Genomic DNA, 27,559 nt, shown 5'->3' on the forward strand with positions numbered 1-27,559 from the left:
CTCTCAACACCGTGCAAGACAATAGAGGCAGAGTCAACAGCACAGATAAAGACCTCATGCTTCCAAGACAAGGACACACACACACAAAGACATATAACTCACAGTGCTTAACTTTCTAGGTAAATTAATTCATGAAATATAGCTGAAGTCATGTTAAAGTGCCCCTGCCAAGTTACATTAGAATATTGTAAAGATGAGTCCAAAAAAAAAAAAAAAAATTGTAGGCACACAAAAGTTCAAATGTAAAAAAAAGAATTGAGGTGCTTGATAACCCTATGTTAAATTAAATTAGACTAAAAGCAAATCAATGTCTTGTTGTGATTGTGAGTGGTAGTTATATTGTTTTTATACTTCCTGTAGACATGAAATTGCATTTGCAACCCATTTTAATCTGTAATTTGACAAATGTGCTCTTTTCGATTATGTCAACAACGAAAACAAGATAGGCTATCCATTGAGAAAATTGACAATGGTTTATCTTTAATAACAATTCTGTTTTTTGAGAGAAATTATAACTTACGTGCCGTGAAAATCTCAGAAATGATTAGCTTCTGATTGGTCAATTTTATATACATTTATTTATTTAGTTAAAATAAAGTGGTTGAAGACCGCTTTACTTTTCATAACATTCCATATCTTGTTAAAAACAGATAGCTTAAACCATCTTACCATGGTTTGCTGGTCCATCACCATCAGCTGATATTAGAAGGATTTTCGAGGCTTTTCAGCTGGTTAGGTTAGGGTACCAGCTTGCCGGCCAGCTAGGCCAGCTAAACCAGCTGAGTAACACTTGGTAAGACTTGTGAGACAAGCTTAGAACAGCTTAAACCAGCAAACAATTGTAGGCTTTTTAGCAGGGCTTTTTATAAACCATTAGTTACATTGATCTAACCAATGAGGAGCCATCCATGATTTTACCAGTGGTTACTATGGTCTTCTTAGTAAATGCCACAGTTAAACTGGTGAGAGAGCTAGCCTATGTGGTAAATTACTATAACAAAATGTTATCACACAAAACAAACATTAGGCTGATTATGATTTAAAAAAATATTGCCCTTGAAAAGAATTAAGCATAAAGGATTATGCTAAAAGTTCCTAATTCCTAAACCCTTCCAACTAATTCGTTTATAATGAAACGTATCTGGGCGCGCATGGATTCGTGGGCTCGCCTCTCTCTCCGCCTCTTCCTATAACTGCTGGGGGGCGTATTCATCCGCGCACACACATACCGATCGACAACATCGCGCCGTTTTTATCTGCCTCACCAGCTCCGGTTTCGTTAAGCCTTTCCCCGTCAACTGCCGCCATGTTTTTTCTGAGGCAGGATGACAGCAGAGTGTGAGCGCAGACGAAGACGGATATAAGACTGAAAAACCGTCGAATTACAGCATTTTTTTTCCCTCTGCCAGGCGATTGTTTTTTATTGCGGAGTCCGAGGAACTAATTTCTCGGTATATTTGCAAAAACCAATGGCTTTATTGTAGTGTGGTTTTGTTTTCGTATGGCGTAGGCACATTTTCCTAATATATATCCTTTTTATTTCAGGATGGGAGGGGGTCCTCCCACATAAATATAAAATCCAGAAAATATTATTTTCTCCGTTTTGAAGTTTATACCATGAAAAAGCAAAAACACAGAAGCCTATCTGAAGAAGAACCTATTCCTGCCTGCGCTTAACTACCTCGACCAGCGAACCTACAGGAATAACCAGACGAGTGATCTCTGCGTGATTAACTGCTTTACCACGAGACACCTGCGGTCAAAACTTTGCTTCTTAAGCAAACTGAAGATAGAAAAACGACTTTTAATCTAATCTAAAGTGAAGATCCGACAGAGCACATTTCAAAGATGACGGGCAACATCCCTGTCGACATGGTAAGAATACTTATATTGTAAAGGATTTAATGGTGTAACTTACGTTATATGGTAAAATATTGTATATATTGTAAATGTTGTGTTCCTTGAAACTAACTAATTTCTATTTTGTGTTACCAGTTGTTTTCTGTTGTTACTAAAAATGATTCCAATAATGATCAGTATCTGTTTATGGTAACTATTCTTGAGATGCCATTACTTAGGCCTATTCTTACTAACGTTAATTCGAATACTGATATTTCAGTTAGTAAGTAGTAGTACTTATTCAGTTGTTACTAGTCACTATACTGACAAATTATTCTTCCACTGTTACTGACAACAAATTGCTATATTTTGCCAAACAGTTTATTAAACGAAATAATACTTTTACTGTATATTTTGGTTGTGAACTAGAATAGTTATCTGCAAAAATGTAAATACATACTAATTAGAAGTTGATAGTTCATATCTAAACCACATTCAATTAAAAATTTGTTACTAGTATCAATGGAATAGTTACTTGTCACTATTGGGATTCTGACTAGTAGCCAAGGAAGGTTGACTGAGTACTACAATCTAACGAGTATTACTATTGAAATTAAAAATAAATATAAATAGGCCTACTAGTCATTATTGGATTATTTACTAGTAAAGTACTTTAAAAACGAGTACCTCTAACATAAAATTTGATAGTAGATAGTTTTAAGGAATAAATATGTTAAGATAAACAAGTGTTTGTCAAAGATCAGAGATATAGATTAATAGATTAATCCAAGATAGACACAAATGACTCAGTGTTATTATTAAATGCCTTGGATCTCTTTTTGCTGTTTGGGCAATAGCCCCATCAAAATTCCACCTCTATCAGGAAGGGCAGTAGTGTAAAGATATCCTATCAGATGACTTACATAGTGCTGTTCTGACTGATAATGAGGAAGTGTAATCAGGGAGACTTCAAAACAGTCACTCTTCCATTTGCACAACTGAAAATATCTCGGAAATGTGAATCAAGGCAAATGATCAAAACGAAACTCTAACATTGGAATCTTGCTGTCCAGGGGGACGATTTAATATAGGTTCTGTTTAATCCTCATTACATGCCTGTAGAATGACATTTCAAGCTTTGCACTGTGATGTAAGATTGAGACTTCTAAACCCGTGGGTGGTGGTAATGCTGCTATTCGCCAGTGTAAGTGGTTTGTATCCAAGGATGTGGGCAATCTGCTTATCAACCATAAAATACAGCCCTGATTGTGTATTAAAACATTGAACCTAATATCAAAACAAATATGAACTCCTTCTTTTGGCACCAAGCTGTAACACTGTTCCTGCTTGTTAGTCAAGCATGCTTTGGATATTCCAAACAGCTGATCTGGCTGTCAAACTCAAGAGATGCCGACGCTCTGACATTGCAGAGACTCTGTTTGATGTAATGTGCGCTGAGGGCTGATGTGATTGGCCTTTACAGTGCACATTGACTGTCCTTCTGTTTCTGCAATTGAGTAGCACTAAAATGTAAATCTGGCCCTCAGAAAGGCTTCCTCGGCAACTTTAGATTAAAAGAGCAACGGCACGTATTGTTAATTGATTTTAAGTGCAGAAATGTGAGCCGACCCTGATGATGACGATGCATCTCTTGACGTCTCTACAGGAAGAAAGGTTTTTCTCACATTATGCAAACAGGGACCAAACAGGGAACAAAGTGCTATGTTATAGCCTAAAGTCAGGTATTGATTATCTAAGATAGCGTTAGAAGGCCGGCTTTGAAAACTTTAAACATTCAAACCTCACGGGAAATAATTTTATATGGATTTGCAAAGGAACGATAAAGATAATCCATTACTAGCTTTAAAATTAATCAAGGGTTTTTAATGCGGGAGCTGCGTGACTTTTTTCTACGTTGGGTTTAGCTGTCTATTTTTGGTCTCTCGAAACAGCCCGTTCAGTTTTAGGATGAAATGTCCACTCTGTGAAACTTTGAATCATTGTGTGGTCTCCAGCTGAGGGGCATTCATTTGGGGGGTAGGGTTGTCAAACAATGGGAGTGTTTGTGTATGTATGTGTGTGTGTGTGTGTGTGTGTGTGTGCATACACATCTTGTGGGTGGGCATTTTAATGAATGGGCTTTTTTTGTAGAGAGCTCTCACTGTTTCAAAGCAACGAGATGTTGTGGAAGCCTATAGGTGCTACATCAGATATGCTCTTTTAAAAGAGTTCGCTTTGATCAGTTGTGAGACAGAGGTGTGAAGGAGAACTCAATACTCCCTGACAGTACTGTGTCACTTTGTGAGGTGTCATGTGGTATTGTGTCCTCTATGTGTAGGGGTGAATTAGTTGGGGATACCATTGGGAGAAATGTCAAGGAGAGACCTCCCCTATGGCTATTGTCCACACTCCACACACTTGAGTAGCGTTGCCCAGCACTTTCAGAAGTTTAAATTATGTAAAAAATGTACATGTTTAAACTTCCTCTAGACATGAAATGGCATTTTATTTCCGTAAATGTGACGTTTTTGAGTTGAACAGGATATTTGATGTGAAATCAAACCAGATTTGTCATCGAGACTTTTACAAAATTATGTAACCAAGCTCAAATCAATAAAGCTCATCAGGGAACCAGATAACAGAAGGATGTGGCTACACAAATCGGTCCCTTTGAGGGAATTACAAAATGTGTTTCATGACAAGACAGACCCTCTTCTGAACCCAAACAGCCACCTGCTACGAACAGGCACCTTTGAAATGAGAGGTAGCCAAAGTGCGACATAACTACAGGAGAAATGTACAGGGTATAGATAACAAAAGGTGTTGGTTTGCATATGAGAGATGGAAAAGGTGTAGAAAATGTGAGTAACACTTTCTGGCTAGCAAGTAACTTAGTTCAAATTCACTTGCATTTGCGTCCTTCTGTGCAGATATTTGTAGCAAGTTGTAGACAGAGTTGCATTTATGTTCTGTATTTAGGCTATCTGATCAAAACGGACATTTTGGCGTAATTGTGTGTGTTATTGTTCATTCAAGCACTAAAGAGAATTTGATTCTGTGCATACAATACTGCCGCGCGTCCGTCAATTTTGTCTTGTCGCGCTTGAATGGGTTAAAAGCATTTGCTTGATTAAGAGAGTGACGCTAGCCAAAGAATGGCAGGAAAAAAAACAGATGCCTCTTTAACTGTGTTAAATATTTTATCGTATATTTTATTTTATATAATTTTATATAATAATAATATTTATATAATTTTATTGTATCGCAGGTGTTAACGCATTAACGTTGACAGCATTAATCTGTATATATGTATATATGTATATATGTGTATTGTGTATGTGTGTGTGTGTGTATGTGTATTGAAACACATATATTGAAATATGGATGTCACTGTCAATCTCATAGGATGTGTCGTATAGAACAGGCTTCAGTTTTCTGCTGTTCGTTCACTGTGTTTAGCTTCACCTCATGCAGTTATTCCTTTTAGATGTTTCTTTTTCAAAAACATTGTTATATTATTGATCTAGCAGTGTTATTTTTCTAGTCATATTTTGATAGACATATTTTCATGTCATAGTTTTATTTGTCAACATTAATTTTCATAACAGTGTTTTATTTAAAGTATTTTCATTATCTCAATTATGGACATGGCCCGCACTCCGCACACGCCCCCAGAGTACTCGTTTTTGAGACCTGCCAGTACTCAAAATCTATTGTGAGAAAAAGAATCACAATATATTGATTAAGCACAGTCCTAAAATGAAGAACAGCATAAAAAGACAGAGAGATACAGCTCAAATCTGTTTTAGCATCTGTTGTAAGCATGTGTTTGTGTGAATAAATGTGACACATATAACATGGTGAGTACGATTTGCATAAAGTCCAGAGAGTGCTTATGGGTCAGTAAGGGTTAAAAGGCTAAAGAGGGAGCGAGAGAGAAAGGAGGAGGAGGAAGTAGCTCAGACTCACTCAATAAAGGATCCTTTCAGTAGAGTGAGGAACAATTTACAACAGCTCTGAGAGAGAGGTGCTCGCTCACACGCTCACACACACACACACACACACACACACACACACACACACACACACACACACACACACACACACACACACACACACACACACACACACTGTCATGGAAAGTTGAGTGATTCAACTTCAGTTTGTGTAAATAGTGCTCAGTGCCTTATTATAAGTTGTTTTAACTTCTCTGCGGTGATTCTACATATTCATTACTGGACGTGAGTCAACATATATCTGTTTTTATATGTTTCCAAAGGTGGTTCTGTTCAAGTTTTGTGTGAGTTGGGCAGAGACTGACTGCAAGGGTTGTTCCACTGTAAACACTGGCTCTTGCTCGCCTTTATGACATCATTGCACAAGCATTCTCTTGTAGTTTAGTGAAGTCACAGATTGAAATCTCAGGCCAGACTTCCCTTCTGTTCCTTCATACCTTTCCCTCTTTCTCCTCCAAGCCAGCCAAATGTTTTTTTTTCTCTGATCATAAGATGTGATCTAAACAACATTTTGACTTCACTTCTAAGGCAACAGGTGTGAACTATAGCTAAAAAAATAAAATATTTGATATAAATCATCAGAGCCATTTCAGAGAATATATATTTTTTTCCATAGTCATTTTTTTTCTTCCAAATATCATAATTCAATCTTTCGGTGAAACGTCAGACTTGTCTCTGGTGATGTATGACTCCAAACATTGTGTCCTCATAAACCCCACCCCTAAAATCAACTGCAAGCTCACATTCAGATCTGCATCCATCCAATCAACAACCGATGGATTGAACCGAGTGCCTGCACTGCATTTTTTTTGTCATATTTTTCTACAGTCCTACATTTTTTCTTATTTATTAATTCTGCTGTGGACTGAAATATAGGACATTTGTGTTTGCACAAATTAATACAAGGCACAAGGATTTGTATCAATACAGTGTTGTGTAAAAACGGATCATACACATATTTAAATTAGTGCTGTCAGTTAAACGCGTTATTAACGGCATTAACGCAAACCCATTTTAACGGCGTCAATTTTTTTATCGCGAGATTAACGTTCTTTTTGGCCTTGCAAACTTTGTAGTTTTTTTCACATGCTAGACCGGAAACAAAACAACAGGCACGCCGCACACGCTTGTTTGGGCTTGCGAAACGGCCAAAGAGTCGTAGGTGCGAAACTCGTAAAGAGTTTTAAAAGTTTACTTTTAAAAAAGTTGCCAAATGATTCCATTGACAAGACCAAAGTGATCTGTGTGTTTTGTCGTTGTGAACTGAGCTATCATCGCAGCGCGTCCAGTCTGAAATACCACTTGATGGCCAAGCACACAACTGATGCGAATTCTCTGACACGATTATTTGCTCCAAGTGAGAATGTTAGTGTGAAATTGAACATTACAGTATATGTTGTTTTCAATAAAAAAACATTTGCACAAAGCAAGCCGATCAACTTTTCCATGTTGATAAGAGCATTAAAATGAGAAAAATAATGGGACAAAAAGAAATCAAGGGACATTTAGAATAGATAAAAATGTGCGATTAATTGCGAGTTAACTATGACATTAATGCGATTAATCGCGATTAAATATTTTAATCGTTTGACAGCACTAATTTAAATACATCAATATTGAAATACAGTTGTACTGCCACATAGTCTGCTTGCTGTATGGTGCTTATTTAATACCATTATGCACCCTGTTTGGCAAAAATAACAAGGAAAAAGCTGTAGGACAAACTAGAGTCATGACTTTCAGTGAAAAATCTTCTCTGGGCTCGCCCCAAAGAAAAGATAAAAAAAGATTTTCAGTCATGAAGTTGGTCTGTGAAGCTTTGTCTGCAGTGCTGCAATAATTCAGCTTGAGAACATGTGCATGATAGTAATAAGTGATGAGAAGGGCGTTTTTCAGGTTTGTAATACACGACTGTAATACAATATCAAAAGGCCATTTCTATCAGACGGCCAGCCTCCCCCACTCTCTCTTTCTACAGATGTCTGCCCTTTTTCAGCAGTAGCACGTGGACAGGGCCTGCAGGGTAGAGGCTGCCTGCCTTCATCTGGCTACAGGAGATGAGATATTGTTCTCTCACGCTCTGCTCGTCTTGCTTCTTTTCATCTTGAGTGTTTTTTCTGTTCTCATATTTCCCCATAGCTCCATCAGGAAAATTATATATATATAGAATTGCCTAATCATTCTCATGAGGCGGAAATCTGGTTGTATTTTCTGGCCATTGTCTATTGTAGAATGTGTTTGATTAACAGAGATCACCTAACATTGTGACCTTCAAGATGTGTCACATTGTCCTTAAAGCACCTTAAAGGAATCTTGTTTCAGTTCTAAAAAGGTCAGAGTTCTAGGTTTGTGTTTATTCAGCGCCCCTGAGTGCACATTGCTAATGTGTTTATAGAAGGTGAGTAATTAGCCTCAAGATCGGAAAGTTTGTACGAAGATGAGTCATTCTCAGATTCAGCATTTATTAACACCAGTGTGAAGACATGTCCACTTTTGTGATTGTAATTGGCACGTCATCAGGCGGGCCTATATTGATTTCAGTGATATTTCCACCCTTGTACCCTTTCTCATCCGGTGAGATGCATCGTTTGGGCCGGTTGAGTGTGTGTGAGTATGTCTGTGTGACTGATTGTCCTTCAGGACTGCTGATGGGGCATCTGGACAGGCTGAGACTGCAGTTGGTGGTGTGCTGTGGCCATGATTAATAAGTACGGAAGCGGAGTGAGTGAGTCGGGGAGAAGACCAAGCACGATAATGGGAGTAAAGGAAGTTCTAGACATCTTGAGGAAATGATTGCAAAATTATCACCTTTTACCGTATCTATTGAGACCAGTCCATTGTGGGGAAAATCTATCAAGGAAGTGAGGAATTTATTTGGCATCTATCTATCATGTTCTGGGAAATCCTTCACATGTCCTTTCCCTCCATTTCTTGCTTTGTTATAAGCATGACGAGGCAAACGCAGCTGAGAGCAAAATCAATCACTTTATATTCAACCTACCGCACATCAACTCATGCAGGGAACATCCAGTTTCTTTTTGTGTTGCTCGTACATGGCCATTTTGCCCGTGTGTGCGCACAGCCATGGCTGTGAGTCAGTTCTCAAATTCCTGCAATAATTTGTCCCATCATCCACAGAGGTCTTGGAAATAGACAGGGAACCATACAATTTCTCTATATCCCCTCTTGCAGTTTAATTTCCCACGTCTAAAATGTGCCATCTAATTCTCAGATCTCATGTCATTTAATGCTGTTATCTCTTTCTCATGTGCCGCGGCTCTTCATAATGAGAATTTAAGTGTCTGACGCTCATCTGAAAGATATCACATATTAATAAATGGCCGGGTCTCTTTTTCTCAGATTTTGGGTCCCCTAACAGTCTGTCCAATATCATGAAAAGACGATTTTATATGAAACAGTAAGGAATCATTTTGTGGGCTGGAATCTATTCATTTAGAAGCTTTGCCTTGAGACTAGTGGCCAAATGAGCTAGCTATTATCAAACCAATGCCAATGGCCATTGTGTTTTTGACCCTGGCTGAAGTGAGACATTTATCCTTCCAAATGCATTTCAATGTGTCATCTTGGACATGTTCATTGCTTTAACCCCTGCTAATGCAAATAGGCCAAACCGTTTTATATTCTGTTCAGAAAGAAGTCAAGGTGACCTGTAATGTTGAATATCTATGCAAATCCCTAACAAAGGGTGGTTTACCGTACTCAGTGGTTTTAACTTTCTCACCAGAGAAAGAATCAGATCGCCACTGCAAAGCGGAACAACCTGTTCTGTCTCATGCTGAGAAATAAAAAAAACTGGATTGCACAGACTGTACCGTACCTGACCGAACTTTGTCCTATATTTGTTTGAAAACATGCTAAATAAACTTTGTTATACTCATAAAACTTTAGCATGTTGTTCATTTTATAGCAAAATCATTCATTTTATGGATAAACTTTTGCCGCTCTGAATTACGTAATTAGCAGACAGGAAATGGGATTCAAAAATTACTTCTGCGCTGTGACGTATTTCTCAGTGAAACCGGATGTTCTGTATGGGGTGGGAATTAATTTCATCTATTGGGAATTGACTGGAATATAAATAGCCAAAAAACAGTTTGATGATGTCATTTGAAAGGAAAATTGTTTCAGAGGTAGAACAAGGTACATTACTATTTAAAAGTTTGGGGTCATTAAATAAAAAAATAATGATAATAATAATCTAAGTAAATACTCACTAAGGCTGCATTCATTTTATTATAATACAGTAAAACAGTAATATTGTGATGTATTATTAGAATTTAAAATAACTTTTCTATTTTAAAATTACATTTATTCTTGTGATGGCAAAGCGGAATTTTTCAGTGTCACATGATCCTTCAGAATTCATATGCTGATTTGGGGCTCAAGAAACTTTAGTTTTTATTTAATATTATCAGTGTTGAAAACAGTTGTGCTGCTTATTATATTTGTGGAAACTGATACATTTTTCTTCAGGATTTAGTGATAAATAGAAAAATCAAAAGAACAGCTTTTTGTAACATTATAAATGTCTTTACTGTCACTTCTGATCAGTCTAATGCGTCCTTGCTGAATAAAAGAAAAGAAAAAAACGTACTGACCAAAACATTTGAGTGGTAGAGTGTTTCTTTTAAAGGAAATATTACAAAGAAAAAAAAATTTCTTTGGAATGACATGCATTGATAAATCATTCACAATAAGACCAGGAACGTGTATTAAGAAATTAAATGGGGTTAGTTAGTTGTGATTGGTTGACTCTTTGTTTATTTAAAGCATGCAGACAGTCAGTTTAGGTATAGGTACGGTAAACCCCAATTTCAAACCGAGGAAAGAAATGACACTTCCATTCTTAGAATGAGATGCTCTGAGAAGCTTTTTCACACTCTCTCAGATATGCGGGCAAAATCCCACCAACGCCCTGACTGATGAAATAGAGATGAGTGAGTGTGATCACAGTCTTCAAAACCACCTCGGTCTCAACTACATCACAGCCTCCTGGAGACATAGACAGAGATGACACTGTTTGAACCAACACTGTGCTGTCGGGGAAGATGGATGGCTTCCCTTTTCTGTCTCGTCTGTTTATGACTGAGGTTGAGTTCGCACACAGAAGCAGACTCCGAATACACTGAGCAGAGTGAAATGGATTTTTCAGAACACAGAAAGAGAAAATGTTAATCTTCTGTTGAACAGTATGATCATATTTTCTCAATTCTGTGTTGATTCTTTGTTTATCTGTTCTGTCTGATTACGACATGCTTAAAGCATAAAGACCTCGTCATGATATTTATATGATTAGTTAGTTTGTGTGAGTGACGCTTGGATATATTGGGTATTTTTTCATACACATTAGCAGTGCTCGACAATAAGGATGTTCTGATCACACCTGCAAACTTAAGTTGCTGATTCGGCTGGTTTAAATATGCCACCTTGGTACAGTAATCTACAGTAATATAGATTAGGTTAGTCAAAACTAAGTGTAGATAGATGGGTTGCAACAAATCGCGGTTAAAAAGTGTTATGAATTTATATGTAAAATGTAAACATATATATATATTTTTTAAATGGTTATAAAACAAAATAAATATTTTTACAATAATATTATTATAATTGTTCTGTATAATACATGGTTTATTAGCGGTGTAACGATACCCTCATGTCACGATTCGATACACATCACGATACTGAACTGACGATACGATATTATTGCGATACTCCAAGACATATGGTAAAAGGTAATCAAAAAATGTACTGTTGATTAAAATGCTAAATTTTATATTACATAGTGGGTGTAAATTAATACGCTCATTTTTTTTAGACGAATATGCTTGCACTCTGTCATTGACTAAATATATTTTAAATAATGTAGGCCACTTTTTACTGTTAACAGAAGACATTTGGCATTCTCAGGACACACAAATATTGCATTATTATACATTATATTCAACATTATAGTAGTTTAATGTAGTACTGACACTAAAACTCAGTAAACTTGAATTTTTTCTCACACAGTAATTTTTATTTTGGGTGAATTTATCACAATACATATTGTCATTATCCACGATACAAGTTCTTGCATTTTTGTATTGCGATATATTGTGACACGATATATTGTTACGCTCCTATGGTTTATACATTTCTAACACAAAATATGTGTAAATAAAAATGTAATATTTTTTGCAATGGGGTCTGTAAAAATATCAGCTAAACAACTTAAATTCTGTATTATTAAGCTTGGCTGATTAGCCACATGTAATCATAATATACTGTACCTTTAATTTTACAGTATAATAAGGCCATAGTGATTTTTACAACTGTGTGAAACTTCATTGGTATCTTTACTAATGAAGAGTGGAATGATTATTATTTCTGGGCTAAGTGGTTTTCTCCTAGCATTTTTTTCCCCTCTCAATTTTTCTTTGCCATGTCTAACTTTGTATTTTTACTACTTATTACTTTTTACTATTGTGCGGCTTAATATATTACAATTACTATTGTTGCGGCACTTAATATAGGTATAAATGGGGTCCTATTTTGGAGACGCTTCATGATCCAGTCACTTGAAGTCTCCGTGGTGTGAACTTGAGTGGTGTGAAGTCCTGAGTTTGTTAACCGGACGGGGATCAACAATCCTAAACTTGCATTAGGCTTGTGTGGTCTTTAATCCCTAATGGCTCTTCCTTGTTGCAGGTGACTTGTTTTCGTATTGGAATGCTACATCATTGTTCTTTAACCAGCTTATACAGACATGACCGATCTCGCCATAGAACTCACTAATTTCCTCTCTCTCCAAAACGGACAAATCCCTGCTGGAGGCAACGGTTCTAATATTGTTTTCATTGATGTGTGGTTACGTAAGTGCTGTGAGTGTGTGTCTGTTCCCTATTGCATAAATGTCATTCCCAGAACAATCTGGCAGACCTCTATTCTGGGATGGTCAAAGCCGGTCGACATGTCACATCCACTGTGGTCAGCATTTGTTGTGGCTGCTTTTAGTTCAGACGTCCTGTCTGACACACTCATTACTGTCAGCATATCTCTCTCTCTCTCTCTCTCTCTCTCTCTCTCTCTCTCTCTCTCTCTCTCTCTCTCTCTCTCTCTCTCTCTCTCTCTCTCTCTCTCTCTCACACTGTCTCTTGGCAGAACCACCGAGTTGTTTATCCTTCTAAAGCAGAGAATCTCCTGCTCAACTTGTGATACCCAAAAGCTGCAACCCTCAGAAAAATCTCTAGTACTTCACGCTCGGTTTGTAACTATAGCAAACCTGAGACACCTGCTCTGGATGACATATCTGTTTTCAACATGTCAGCTATGGAAAGACTTGCAGGTGTTATTTTAGTACCTTGCAGTGCCATATAACAATACAGGTGTCACAAATTAATTCATTGCAATATTGCAGTTAAATCATGCTATCTACTAAAATGCATGATCGTAATGGCAACAGACCAATAAATCTTCAGTATTCAGCTAATATTTTAAGATTATCAGCATCTGCCAATAACCGTGCCTGATAAACAATTTCTAAATCTAATGTCTGTATTGGCAGAGCCTTTGTTGTGCTTTACGTGTTTCTGTTGTATACATTTTTCCATCACAGTGGAGATCCCATGGGCAGCCTGTATCCTCACGAGGGAATGCTACGTGTCGTCTGTGTCCCTAAGAAAGTGCGTTTGTTTGTGCAGGAGAGCGCTAGGGGGTGATTACATCAAACATTACATCAAACATTCCCCCTGAAGGGTTGGTTGCGGGGAGCCGGGGTCTTCCTATGCTGGGATTGGTGAACATATTCTGTTAGGGATTCAGTTGTAGAGATAAATATTGAGTGATATAATAATGTTTAGCATAGCAACTGCTGTCTTCACTCATAGGGATCCACCTGCTCCTGGGTAAGACTAGTACCAGCGTTACCCTCACCTATGAAATCATTCCCCAGCGGATGTTTTTTGCTGAGCTTGTTGTTGTTTTAGTTCCTTGGAGGCAGCGCTGCATGCCATATTACGTCATAGTGAGATTTTGTCTGCTCACCAAGGAGATGGATGGAGGAGGAATGTTTTAAGCAGACGTATCCCAGCATAACACACATTTCTGCGGTTTGGGCGGCTCTTCCTCCTTTCTGCGTATGTCTGGAAACATTGTATAAATCAGCTTCCTCCGGTTTTTGCTCATTGGCATTCACCAGGTGGAGATGATATGTCATCTTTAGACAAAGATGTGGAAAAGATGGAGTGACATAGTGAAAGATGAGATACGGCGAGAGAGAAAGAGACAGACGAAGAAAGACTCTGCCTGCAGGTGATTCAGGTCAGCGCTCTCATAGAGGAGCCGCTGCCACGGTTACCATCTCTATGGAAACTAGGAGGTGTTCCATTGTGTCAGAACCATAGAAATAAACATAGATGCCTCATTAGCGGCTGTTTCTATTAGCCGCTATACGTAAGCCTTTCGCCATATTGAACGGTCAAAGCGGGTCTGTGAACACTCTAAGTTTACTGTGAGTCTGCTACTGTAGTTAGAGGCATGAATGAATATCTATATCTGTAATAGACTTCACCAGATGATTTAGCTTAACTAACAAAATAAACCTTATTTAACAGCAGCGCCATCTTTGATTTTTAAAGGGAATGAAAGGATGGATATGATACAACTCATCAGTGGGTTGAACTGTTATTTAATGTGTTTTTGGATTGTTCTACAGACGGAACACTGCAAAAAATATCTTTCCAAGAAACTTCAGTAGACATAAAACTCCAGACAGCATAAGTTGTGGAAAATCATAAGTGATCTAAGAGCTTTATTCAGCTTTTTACAGCAGATGCCATTGAAAACACAGTAAGTCTATCCCTCACAGCCCCGCTTTCATATCTGTCATGGCGCTGCTCTGTCTGAATAAGGTCTATACAAGAGAAGACAAAGCTGTCAGCTAACACAACATTAAAAAGTTACCATATAGCATAAAAACCTGTAATATTGAGTATACAAATAGAAACACAAACCAACACATTGAGTATTGTATAGTGAGGACTTTGTGATGTCGTTGGAAAAGGAAAGGTGGAACAGGTGGAGCATTTTTTTATTAGAAAATGGTTTTTTTTTTTTTTTTTTTTTTTTATGTTCACAGCGAATACAAAAAAAGTGTGTTTTCATTGAATTTTTAGTTTAAGCACCAATACTGATAACCAATGTAATAAAGTATGGGATAGATGCAATTTAAATGGGTAATTTTCTTTAGCAAAATCAGTATTTCTTTGAAATTCACAGCAAATATTTGAAAAAATAATGTACATTTATTAATCACTAAAGCTGTTAGTAAATGTAAGATAATCAATGTTTAATCGATGCATTATTTGCCTACATTTTGGTCTGTTAATCAATGCCAGTAATGTCAAACAAACCCAAATATCAGCCAATTGATGCTTAAATATTACATTTATGCTGCATTTATTTGATCACAAATGCAGTTAAGACTTCTGCATAATATTTTTGTGGAAACGGATACATTTTATTTATAGGATTCTTTGATGAAATGGAAAGTTCAAAGGAACAGCATTTATTTGAAATGGAAACAGGAAATATTTTTATTTTTATTTCATTTCTTAGAAGAAAACTTACTGACTCAACCTTTTAACGAGAATATATATTTGACATATTTACCAAAATAATACTATTCACAATATATAGATTTTTTTTTTATTGAAATATAAATTTCATTCATCTCTTTACATTTGGAGGATACGAATACTAATTTGAGGAGTAACGGGTCTTCTTTGCACCTTACACTATTTCTGTTTTCTGACATATATAAATCAGCATAAGTATTTTAAAAGCTCTGAAATGGAGGAGTGAATTGGCAACAATGTGTACAGAAATATTGCGATAAGTAGATATCCTCTGGTATTTCCTTCCTGTGTGGTGGCTTCATAAAATAGCTAATACTAATCCGAGCCTAAATTAGATTTGCATGTGTGTGTCTGCGTGATCAACCAACCATTGTTGTGCATGAATGTGCGTCTGTTTGTTGACTGATACTCTTTCCTTTGAGGAGACTTAGGATTGTGTGTGTGTTGTGATCTTTAGATGAGTTGTTTCGAGTGTGCAGGCTCTTGCTCCTGGCTCTAATCTGATTCTATAAAGTGCTTAGGAGGATCTTTGTTTCCATCTGCTGGTTTTCACTCTGTTACATCACTGCAGCTGGCAATGTGTGTGTGCGTATAGAGGGAGGAGCTTAATACTGGATCTTCTTATGACACTCGCATAGTAACACACGTGCATTGAACATGCACTGCCCCGAGTCCTGTCCGTCTCTCTCTCTCTCAGCTTGATACATCCTACTCTTTTGTTTTTAAATGGGCGACACCCTGGGACGTCGAATGTGAATGAGTATGATAGTGGACTTTTTGCAAATTTTGCACAAAACAGCATAATTGTGCTGATTGAATCACTGGTGGTTCGCATTTGCAAGGATAAAGTGGAGGATTATATAAAAGTCTTATGAAATAATTTCTCAACCGCCCATCTTCATTATTTTTATTTATTTATTTTTATTTAATTTTAAACAGTTTTCCCCTCAATAATGTAAACCATTGTTTTTTTTGCAGTTAAATGAAACTGAGAAAACCATACTACATTATTGGTAGCTAAAATCATTATCAAATTAGTCAATGTATTGTATAAATGAATATGCAAGGAGCATGAGATTGGGAAGCTTTGACACTGACAGGCTTTTTAATTCTGTGAAAATATGCTTACTCCAACGCTCAAGTATTTCTCCATCTGATAAACCTCTCAAAAATGTACTATGGCAGTACCATGCAACAGTGACAGTATAATACCATGGTGTTTTTGATATATATACACTACCGTTTAAAACTTTGGGGGTGGTAAGATTTTTTACATTTATTTAAAGAAGTCTTTTAAACTTACAAAGGCTGCATTTATTTGATAAAAAACAGTCATATTGTTTAGCCATTACGCCAGTCTTCAGTGTCACATGATCCTTCAGAAGTGATTCTTTAGAATAAAAAAAAAAGATCCTTTAAAAAAAATATAAACACTATACTCTTATTTAGAGCCCGACCGATATATCGGCGGGCCGATATTAGGCATTTTCCAAACTATCGGTATCGGCATTTATAATGGCAGATAAGTGAATATTTAAAAAATAAAATAAAAGCGGGCGTAACACCCTTCAACCATGTTATGAGTGTTTGCGCTGCATAGTTTGTCCACCAGAGGGCACTCTACAAGGAAGACTGGTAACATTAAAGCTGCCGTCGGCAACCCTGGAAGATTGAGTGGACTTAGCCAAAAGTTTGAATGTTTACAACTCTCATGCCCCTCCCCCACTATCAACTAATACCCTCCCATCGAGTTCGTGAGGGTCAGTGCGTGTGCACCAGATTTTCTGTGAACGCGCCCGTCTCATCAGCATCGATCAACACCATGGAGTACTCATAAAGTAAATGGTTGATAAAGCACAATTACCTGTCGAGAAGAAATGTTGCAAGCTCTGACCTCCTAGCTCTTGAGGTTAACCGAGGAATTGGAATCTTTTCCACCATCACTCTTCGTTACTGCGCGAACTTCAGGCGTGTGCATGTGATTGTAACGTGCACGAGGGGGGAGTGGGATCTGTGGCGTGTGCACGACTTGTGATTGACAGTCAGATCTCACACCCCCCTGCGCTGATTGGACCCGATGATCCGGGAGCGGTGGATTTTTGCAAAACAAATAACACGCTCCAGGTGGAGTTAGAAGCTCGGGTTTTTTTTCTAAAACCACCTTATGTTGTTCTGTCGGATTATAGTGTCGATTTCACTGAATATGATTAAAAAAATGTTGCCGACAGCAGCTTTAATGAGCTTGGAAATCACAACGAACTTATTCTGCCTAAATAAAGTAATGATTACTGTATTTATAACTAGCATATCTGTAGTTCCAGTCCCTGCATTGTAAAACGTAAGTTATGCACGCGAGGAGTGAACATTTAGACATTTAGAAAAAGTATCAAACCTGTGCATAAAAGTTAGCTTTTCTTTTACAAGTGTGTGAAATCCAAGTGTGCATTGCTGACTTCGTTTAGCCGCAGAATTAACGAGTCACATAATGTATTTAGTGCATCACTAAGTAGTAGATTTTAGAAGGCAAATTATGATTGAAAAAGGTTTGTTGTAGCTTGATGGATAGAATTAAAAGAGTGCAGGTAAAGGGATAAGCAAGTTGACATTGTAATTATAAGGTAGCTTATAAGGCAATAGGGATACACACACACACACACACACACACGCACACAAAACATTAGGAGTGACCTTTGTCTTGTTTAATAATAATACAAATGATGATGATAATAATAATAATAATATCATCATCATCATTGATTTTTTTTTTATTATTACTGTCAATATTAATAATAATAGTTGATTTTTGTTCAAAGGACTTTTAATTTCACATCTTAAGGTTTTATTTTTATACATTATATTTATCAGAACTTTAATATATTTTGATGTTCCTCTGTTCTGTTGTGACAATAAAACAAACAAGTTTAGTTTTAAACTGCATTATCATATTATTTTAGTGAGGCTGAGGACTCATAAATAACTACAAATAACTAATGTTAGCGAGATCTGTTTATGTTTTGTTACGCGTTTCTGGATTTTTAAAAATATATATATATCGGCCGATATATCGGAATATTGGATTTTTAAATCACCAAATATTTGTATCGGTATCTGCCTTTAAAATCCTTTATCGGTCAGGCTCTACTCTTATTGGTAGCTATAAGAATAATTCAATTAGTCATGTTTATAAATGAATCAAGGGTCATGAGATTGTGAAGCTTTATGTCTGACAGGCTTTTTAATTCTGTGAAAATATGCAGATCTTTCTCCAAAGGTCTGTGTGCACAGATTCCATGTAGGCCTGCGAATAGAATAATAGCTATTTAGGCATTGTTTTAGCAAACTAACATTCAGTTCTGGCTCCATTCTGGTTATGAAACTCAGAAATACATCACTCTACAAGTTAAAATGGGTTGCAAATGCCATTTCATGTTGATGAGGAAGTGTGGTATGGATTCTGACCGAGCTTCTAACGGCTATATTGTTTGTGTTTGTGTTTCAGATCAACTTGAGGCTCATCTTGGTGAGTGGAAAAACAAAAGAGTTCCTGTTCTCGCCAAACGACTCCGCGGCCGACATCGCCAAGCACGTATACGACAACTGGCCAATGGGTGTGTGATGATCACATCTTAAAACACTCACATATTGTTTTGAATGCATTCCCCAGTAGAAACTGTTGGCTCTTGTGAAGGAATTTGAGGCTTTTGTTTCCTGCCATTGAGTAGATTCCTCTTTACAACCTTTTTCTGTTTTCAGATAATCTGTGCCGCAGACAAATCTGAGTCTGACTGAGTGGTAATCCCATGCAGAGTTAGATTCCACTCACTGTACACTGACCTAAAGTCAATGACATTATTCAGGGGAAAAACAGAGCATCTGAGTTTGTGCGTTTATACATCTGTCTGGCTGTCTTTCCGCCTGTGCCCCGAGGACTATGTGGTGTGCATTCAAATATTATTTACATACAGATTATATACACACACATACTGCTATCTCTGAATTGTAGAGAAGAGCAGATGGTATAAAGACTCTTTCATCTGTTTCTACACTATCTTGGCAACCCATCTGAAACTGCAAGTGCTTTCAGGGATCTGGCCACAAGCTCAAGTTTAGCTTTTTCCACCTGACTAACCTGTTAAAAACGTACTGTTGGAGTACCATGGTGCAGTGATGGTAAAATACCATGATGTTTTGATATATATATATATATATATATATATATATATATATATATATATATATATATATACTACCATTCAAAAGTTTGGGTTTGGTAAGATGTTTAAAGGGGACCTATTATGCAAAATTCACTTTTGCATGCTGTTTGGACATAAATGTGTGTTGGCAGTGTGTGTACACAACCACCCAATAGTGATAAAAATCCACTCACTCCTTTTTTATTAATCCCCATAAATCATCAGCTGTGTCTCCCAACGACCTGTTTTCAGAATGCTGTTTTAGTGACGTCACTACAGCACAGGCCCCGCCCACGAGTGTTGACAGACACTGCCGTTCTAACATAGACCCGCCCTGATTGAGTTCACAGCGAGCATTGCTGCACTGAGGTCTCCCAAGCGGTGTAGGTGTTGTGTGGCTGGATGTATTAATCCACATAGCTCTCTCTATTTACTCCCGAAATCTGAGGCAGCCGCTGAAGACGAGGTGGAAGTATTTTGTTTTTAAAGAAAATGCTCCCTCAACTCTACCAAAATTCGTTTATGTACTTGCGCACTTCTTATAACTTGCTGTGTTTACTCAGCTCTTATGGTGATTTTCTGAAATAAAACTGACGCTTCATCTTTTGTGTTATGTACAATAAACCTTATTAAACTCATCAGTATATGTTTGATCATCATTCGGACCTGGTCCGAAACAGCAGACTTGTAGGCTATTAATAGTGGATACATACAAGCAGATGACAAATACGTTATAACCGTAATTAAACTACTAAACTATACCTGTTCCATCTCCATACAGCACTCTGACTCTGTAGGCATTATTGTCCGACTCCGGGTCAAAATGAACACCGTTACTGAGAGTTTCTGATATTATCATCATTCCGTGAGATGAAATTGTCCTGAGAGACTGAGCGCGAGCTCGTGAAGCTCCGCCCCCTGTGCCGTGCAGCAGCAGCTTATTTGCATTTAAAGGGCACACACTAAAACAGCACGTTTTTCTGAGCCCTAAAAAATGACAATTTAAACATGCTGTAAAAAATGATCTGTTGGGTATTTTGAGCTAAAACTTCACATACACACTCTGAAGACATCAGAGACTTATTTTACATCCTGTGAAAAGGGGCATAATAGGCCCCCTTTAAAGTCCCCCCGTAGTCAATCATTTTATCCCTTAAAACTCATCTTTGATCACCAAAATGACATTTAAGCGTTTATTCCTTGAAAGAAATTCTTCATGCCGTAAGATAGCTTGAATGTAACTCTACACCCTTGCCTCATTTAGTATACGTGGTTTATGAATATGCAAATTAGCCCCACCTCCACTCACTCACACCAGCTCAGAGATCCTCTCATTGACGATCACATGTTGACCTGATTGGTAACAAGGTAGTTTGCGACGTCAGAAACACCAACGATTTCAAACTGCGATTTTGAGACTGTCTTTGGTTCACTGCAGTTTTAAAGAGAAAGGACTCAGCAATGGTTTTGACTTATGAATTTGCACATGGTTTGCCTTAAAGCGTATTAAAAACACCATATGGATGGATAAACAACATTTAAAAACTTGATATTCACCACAGGGGGACTTTAATTTTTTCTAAAGTATTTTTTTTTCTGACAAAGGCTGCATTTATTTGATAAAAAACAGTAATGTTGTTTAGCCATTACGCCAGTCTTCAGTGTCACATGACATGAGCCTTCAGAAATCATTCTAATATGCTGATTTGGTGCTCAAAAGCATTTCTTATTATTATGAATGTTGAAAACAGTTAATATTTATTTTTATTTTGATTATTATTAACTATTTATTAGCAACTTAATATTTTTCATGATTCTTTGATGATTCTTTGAAATAGAAATATTTTATAACATTATAAATGTCTTCAATGTCTTGATTATAAAAGTATCAAATTCTTTCTTTTATTAAAAAAATCGTACTTACCCCAAATTCTTTAACGGTAGTGTATGCTACCTGAATGGTTAGCATATTCATATCCATACTCCTATTGTATTTAGTTATATGGAACTCCAGAGAGCCTTGGAAAATAAAAGGCCATTACTTTGGTAAATGTCTAAAAAACAAACAAACATGATTTTACCATGTTCCAAAAAACAATAGCATATGTTTTTACCATTAAATACCAATATGTGGATATCTGCTCTCTAAGTCTGGTCAAGCTAGCTAATGTGCTTGTTTTGTAGTTTTTCGGAGCTAACTGACCAGCTAAACCATCTTAAGCCAGTCTGAGACCAGCAAGCCAACTTGGGCTGCATTTTTAGCAGGAATGATACATTTTTATTACCATTTATTTGTCCAATCAAGGGTTTATTTAAGTTTGTCATTTTAATTTAATTATTGCTTTGAATAGCTCTTATGAAAGTCATCAGCCCTTAATTCTAAAGAATATTGATGGAAAAAAAGAAAAGGAATACTGTGAAAAGAAAGGCTTTCTTTGTTGTACAGTTCGTAAACTCCATCGGGGTGGTCTGGGATTGAATCAGAGTTTTATTCATAGCAGACGAGCACAGCAGAGCTCGACCTCACGAGGACACAGAATGACCACCACTTGAGTCTTGTGATTGAGCCTCCATTTGGATTGAGTCAAGAATGAGAGAGATCGGTGGGTCATATTAATGGTTAAATGAATGACGTGAAAAACGAAGGAATGAGTAATGTGAAATACTTTTTCTTCATTTACTCATCATATACTCACCCTCATGTTGTTCCAAACCTTTGACTTTCTTTCTTCTGTGCGTAATAACTTACATTTTGGTCTGTCTCTTGTTGGGTTCGGATTTGTATATTTTGTGTACAACACAAATATGAATGCCTCTCATTCGTTCTGCTCTTCAACAGACTGGGAAGAGGAACAAGTGAGCAGTCCGAACATCCTGCGCCTCATCTACCAGGGCCGATTCCTACACGGCAATGTGACGCTAGGAGGTGAGCTGCCGTCCCTCACTCCTCATTACCATTATTTATATCACATCACACATGCTCTGTTACTGTTGATTATTCATTAAATCATTCTTATCAGTCCCGAACCACGAGTCTGACCGATAAGAAGTTGCCTGGTCTTTTCTCCGCCAGGTCAATTCGCTGTGTCCCATTGGAGTTTTATGACTGCACAGATATTTATTTTGGCTGTCTTGGTTTATTTCGGGCCAGGGTGCAGTGCGGTTTCATTCCATCACAGTTCAGCTGATTGTAAGGATGTACCCAAAAATTCAGCTCCCAGTCCCAATACACCTAAAAGTAACTATTCTCAAGTCATGAAAAAACTCACTTCATGAAATGAACTTAGAAATATTCTTACAATTCAGTTTTTCATTTAGCTTTGAGGGAAAAGAGCAGTCTATGAAAGTAGGAAAGCATTGTCCGACCGACCTGTCATCAAGGAAAGAAAACAGGGAGGAGAGGAAATTCTTTGGGCGTGAACAGGAAGAATTTTTTTATTTGTTTGACCATGTGGCCAAACAGGGTTTGTGAATGTGTAAGAAAATATGCTTGCTTTGTTATAAGCATGACGAGGCAAACGCAGCTGAGAGCAAAATCAGTTACTTTATATCTATCTATCTATCTATCTATCTATCTATCTATCTATCTATCTATCTATCTATCTATCTATCTATCTATCTATCTATCTATCTATCTATCTATCTATCTATCGTCATCTCTATGTCTGTCTGTCAGGCAATCTTGGCTAAATTGTGATTAGTTAAGACTATAAAAGTATGTTTTCCTCTCAATACACTAATAAATTAGGTCTATTTTGTCTTTTATAAATATTTGTGATGTGTGAATAGTTTGTAACTTTACTATTTACTCATATCTAATGGGTTTTGCAATGTTTTGCCTGGGCAAACTTTTCCCAGAGTTGAGTAAACTCACAACCAGCTACAATTTCTGAACTGTTTGGCTGATGATGTGATGGTGGTGCGCAGGGAGGGTTTGCCAAAGAAGTGTCACTTTGATAATACATGCTGACACCTTCTTGATTCAAGAGAACCAAGGCATGAAGACAGAGTCTGTCTGTGAGGCAGAAAGCAGCAGCAGTGGTCTCAAACTCAGTGACGGCTCGCAATAAGGCACAGGCTTAAATGCTGCACTCTCATCCAGGGGTTTACTTTTCATCTTGTTCCTCTGTCCTATGACTTTATCCCCTTGAAAAGTTACTTTGGTATCATAGATGTACAGCTGCATTAGTCTCTTGTTTGTCCATTCAGTCTAACACTTTTTTTTTCTCGTGTCTTGCAGCTTTAAAACTGCCTCTCGGAAAAACCACAGTGATGCATTTAGTTGCCAGAGAGACGCTGCCCGAGCCAAATTCCCAAGGTAACCATTCTGCCCTTTCTCTTTTCTGTCCAGTCCTCCTTCACTTTTTCACACGCTCCCTGCCTAACTGCAGCCTTCACTTTCTTCAAAAATCACCAGTTTATATGAGGATCATTCTCAACCTCTGGCAATGTCTTTCAGAGGTTTTAAATTATTGTATCACCAAAATATAAAAGACCGTCACATGACACTGTTGGTGATAAAATAGGAAGACAAATAACTGAATTTAATGTTTGCTGAGTGTATTCTGACAGATTAGAGTTTTAAGCCTTTTAACCATTTTTATTGAAATACTGAATTGAAGGCACATTTTCATGAAAAAAGTGATGCACTATATATTGATGTATAGTTTCAACATAGAAAGAAATATGAGAATGTATATATTATATATTTGTGGTTATTAATTTAAGTTTGAGGGGACACTTTAAATGAAAGATAGTTAACACTTTACAATAAGGTTTCATTTGTTAACATTAGTTAAATACATTAGTTAACATGAACTAACAATGAACAATACTTCTACAGCATTTATTAATCTTAGTTAATGTTAGTCTCAACATTTACTAATACATTATTAAGATCAAATGTTGCATCTGTTAACATTAGTTAATGCACTGTGAACTAACATGAATAAGAACATTTATATTAACTAACATTAACAACGGTTAATAAATGCTGTAAAAATATATTGCTCATTGTTAGTTAATGTTATTTAATGCATTAATTAATGTTCGCAAATTAGACCTTATTGTGAAGTGGTTATAATAATTTTCAGGTGAATTCATTGTTGATAATGATGAACATTAAAGGGTTCTTTTAAATATTTCATTTTCTAATTTGTATTTATTTAAGAGTTACTTGTGTATACACCACTTACAATTACATAGTACCATGTTAAACTATTAGGCCTAATATTACAGTGTGAAATAAAACAAAATATACATAAATAAACCCCACATAAAATAAAATAACAAAATAAAATATTTTTTTTTTATTTAAGTCTTCAATTGTTCCTTTAGTAATAAGGTGCTGTAAATGTATATTTTTAAATCCAATGTCTTTTCACAATCAAATATCATTATTTATGTATGCTGAAGCACTTTGTCCATTGACAAATTTGTTGCTGGGTCCTGCGGTCTTATTTATCAGTACTGAAGATAATGGCTCTGCTCCAAACCCCAGTGAGCTTCCATGCTGCCTACATGGGTAGCTGCCTTTCAAGTCACTGAAAAACTTGAAAAACCTGTATTTGAGTCCTTAATACGGTTACGTTCACACACAATTCAGTTGTTTATGAGAGTGACAACCACATTCTATAACCAAACTCACACCCGTAAACCGTTAAAATAGTCTTTTTAAACCGTTTTGAACAATACATTTTTATAATTGAATGAGATTAACTTGCTTTTCTCTCACTTTGCCCATCATCCTTCACCAAGCTTTTCAAGGATGCATTCTGGGATTGTGTTCTGTGTAAAAAAATATATGCAGAATAAAATATGAACTATGTTGCCTGCCTCTCTAAGAACAAAACAGAATGCCTATGATGCCTTAAAATAATGTTTAGGTAGGCAGCTATGGTTTTGGAACAGAAACATTGTTTTGTTTTTGTGCAGTAGTATTAACTGCATGTGGTTTCATTTCAGGTCAAAGGAACCGGGAAAAGACTGGAGAGAGCAACTGTTGTGTGATCCTGTAAATACATCCCTTCATCCCTCAGAATGAGTGTGTCCTGTCCCCCTTCGCCCATGCTGCTTAAACACAACTACTCACACCTGACCAGAACGAGAGCTTCACTTCACCTGGAAAGGAAAGAAAAATAAATAAATAAATAATCACACCCGAGAGAGGACGAGACCAGGCTCGGGGAACGCATAGTCCTTATTGAAGCCAAAAGATGTCAAGAAAATCCAACCTCAAGAGCAGCAGATAATAAAACGCATCCCGCCAACACCCTCACACACACATTTCTGGCCATTCTACCTTCATGTACACCCAGCAGACCTGTAACTCGTTTCATCACGCTCACTCTCACACACAGACACTCGCTCCTACCCGTTCTACCGGTTTGCACACGGAAAGAGGCCCTTGTTTCTCTGTTTTTTTATTGCACATGGTAAACATGAATGATTCAGTGAGGAAGAAGAGACCTTGATTCTTCCTCTCAGGAGGGAGACGTGTGAGGGGGAAATTAATTTACACAGGGTCTGATGAACTTTTCACGTTAAACGATGCACCACGTGCTCACCAAGCTTGTCTCGGATCCGGTGCGGAGGCGGAAAGGCATGCCGTCATCTACATCTGAAATAATAGCACACGCTTCACTGGGGGTTTAACCTCCACTACACGCGCCCTCCCGATAAAATACTAATCGCCACATGTAGTGTATTGATTTCAGCGCTGGAGAACAAGTATTGATGTGCCTGATGAACGTTTTAGAAATGTTTATTATACGTTTCCATGTGTTTTAAATGCCCAATTCTGGTCATGGAGATCCAGCGTCCTGCTTTAACAAGTTCTGGTGCTCGATTAGCCTGTCCAGGTGTGTTTTGAGCGCAGGAATCAGGAATTTGCAGGAAGGTAGATCTCCAGATGTTGGTTTGATTCACTCATGGAAAGTCTAAATAATCCACAATGAGTAACAGTGACATTTGCGGCTGTGTTTTGACAGTCAAACAGTGTTGCGTCTGCCCCCTTTAGATAGATCTGAGCTGCTCTCTTTCAGGAAGGGTAAGATTTATCCCTTTATTTTCTAAGTGTGGTGGTGTAAATTAATGCTTGCGTTTGGAGCCAGAAGATAACTATGGAATGAAGTTTGGCTTGGTTTCTATTTCCCCATCCCTGTTAGATATAAAATTTGTTTGCACAATACAGAAACATGAGCTGTTTCATTTCTAAATCTGTGTAATTTTTCTTTCTCCTTCTCCCTTTTTAATATTTTTCCAAATGGGAATTGTATTCGAAGGTTACATAAGTGTAGAGTATATTTAATATGAATCTTGTAGAGAACATAACTATAGATTGTTGATATATATTGGTGTCTAGTGTATGATAGTCTAAAAACAGTTAGCACATTAGCATTTGGAGCAGTGAGATGCTGACAATGTCATATACTTTAACAGCAGCAAACCCCTCTCTAATGGCTGAAGAAATTACTGTGCTGTTTTCTTTCTTTTTTTCTTCAAATGTTCATAATTTGGTATCTTTTTTCTTCCTTTGTCTTTTTCTGTTTATGTGGTCTTTGCTTTTTGTGTTTTAACACCGCACTAGGTCTGAAAAATATTGGTCCTTATCAGGGTTCAAATCTGTACAGAGCTGAAGTTTTTAAAAATATAATTGTAAATAAAACTAATGCTTCTCATTCTCTAAACTACAAATGGAAATACATATATAAACTGAATAAAGAATCCAGAATATTGAAGTGAAATGCTTATTGCTTGATGTGTTTACAGATTGCTTATAATGAATTTGAGAGGGCTATAAATTCATTCAAGGAGTTGAAATAACTGTTTGGCTTTAGCTCTATATTTGTAAATAAAAACATACCGTCTTTCTTGC

General features: G+C 37.1%; 1 protein-coding gene across 1 annotated transcript; it reads left to right on the forward strand.

Annotated features, from left to right (window-relative positions):
• The first annotated feature begins 1,217 nt into the window (after positions 1-1,217).
• Positions 1,218-27,428, forward strand: ubl3a (ubiquitin-like 3a). The gene is made up of 6 exons (XM_084401048.1): positions 1,218-1,451; positions 1,546-1,875; positions 18,990-19,098; positions 22,523-22,609; positions 23,924-24,001; positions 25,648-27,428. The coding sequence occupies exons 2-6, from the start codon at positions 1,849-1,851 to the stop codon at positions 25,698-25,700; spliced, it is 354 nt and encodes a 117-aa protein (XP_084257174.1). The 5' UTR covers positions 1,218-1,451; positions 1,546-1,848; the 3' UTR covers positions 25,701-27,428.
• The last annotated feature ends 131 nt before the right edge of the window (positions 27,429-27,559 follow it).

This window comes from Rutilus rutilus, assembly GCF_951802725.1.
Source record: "Rutilus rutilus genome assembly, chromosome: 25".
NCBI lineage: Eukaryota > Metazoa > Chordata > Actinopteri > Cypriniformes > Leuciscidae > Rutilus > Rutilus rutilus.

What these genes read in the sequence shown, in the direction of transcription:
- ubl3a (XM_084401048.1), top strand. Translation starts at nt 1,849, where the DNA reads ATGACGGGCAACATCCCTGTCGACATG. An exon ending in GCAACATCCCTGTCGACATG is followed by an intron (nt 1,876 to 18,989) that starts GTAAGAATACTT and finishes TTTGTGTTTCAG; the next exon opens with ATCAACTTGAGGCTCATCTT. An exon ending in CGGCAATGTGACGCTAGGAG is followed by an intron (nt 22,610 to 23,923) that starts GTGAGCTGCCGT and finishes CGTGTCTTGCAG; the next exon opens with CTTTAAAACTGCCTCTCGGA.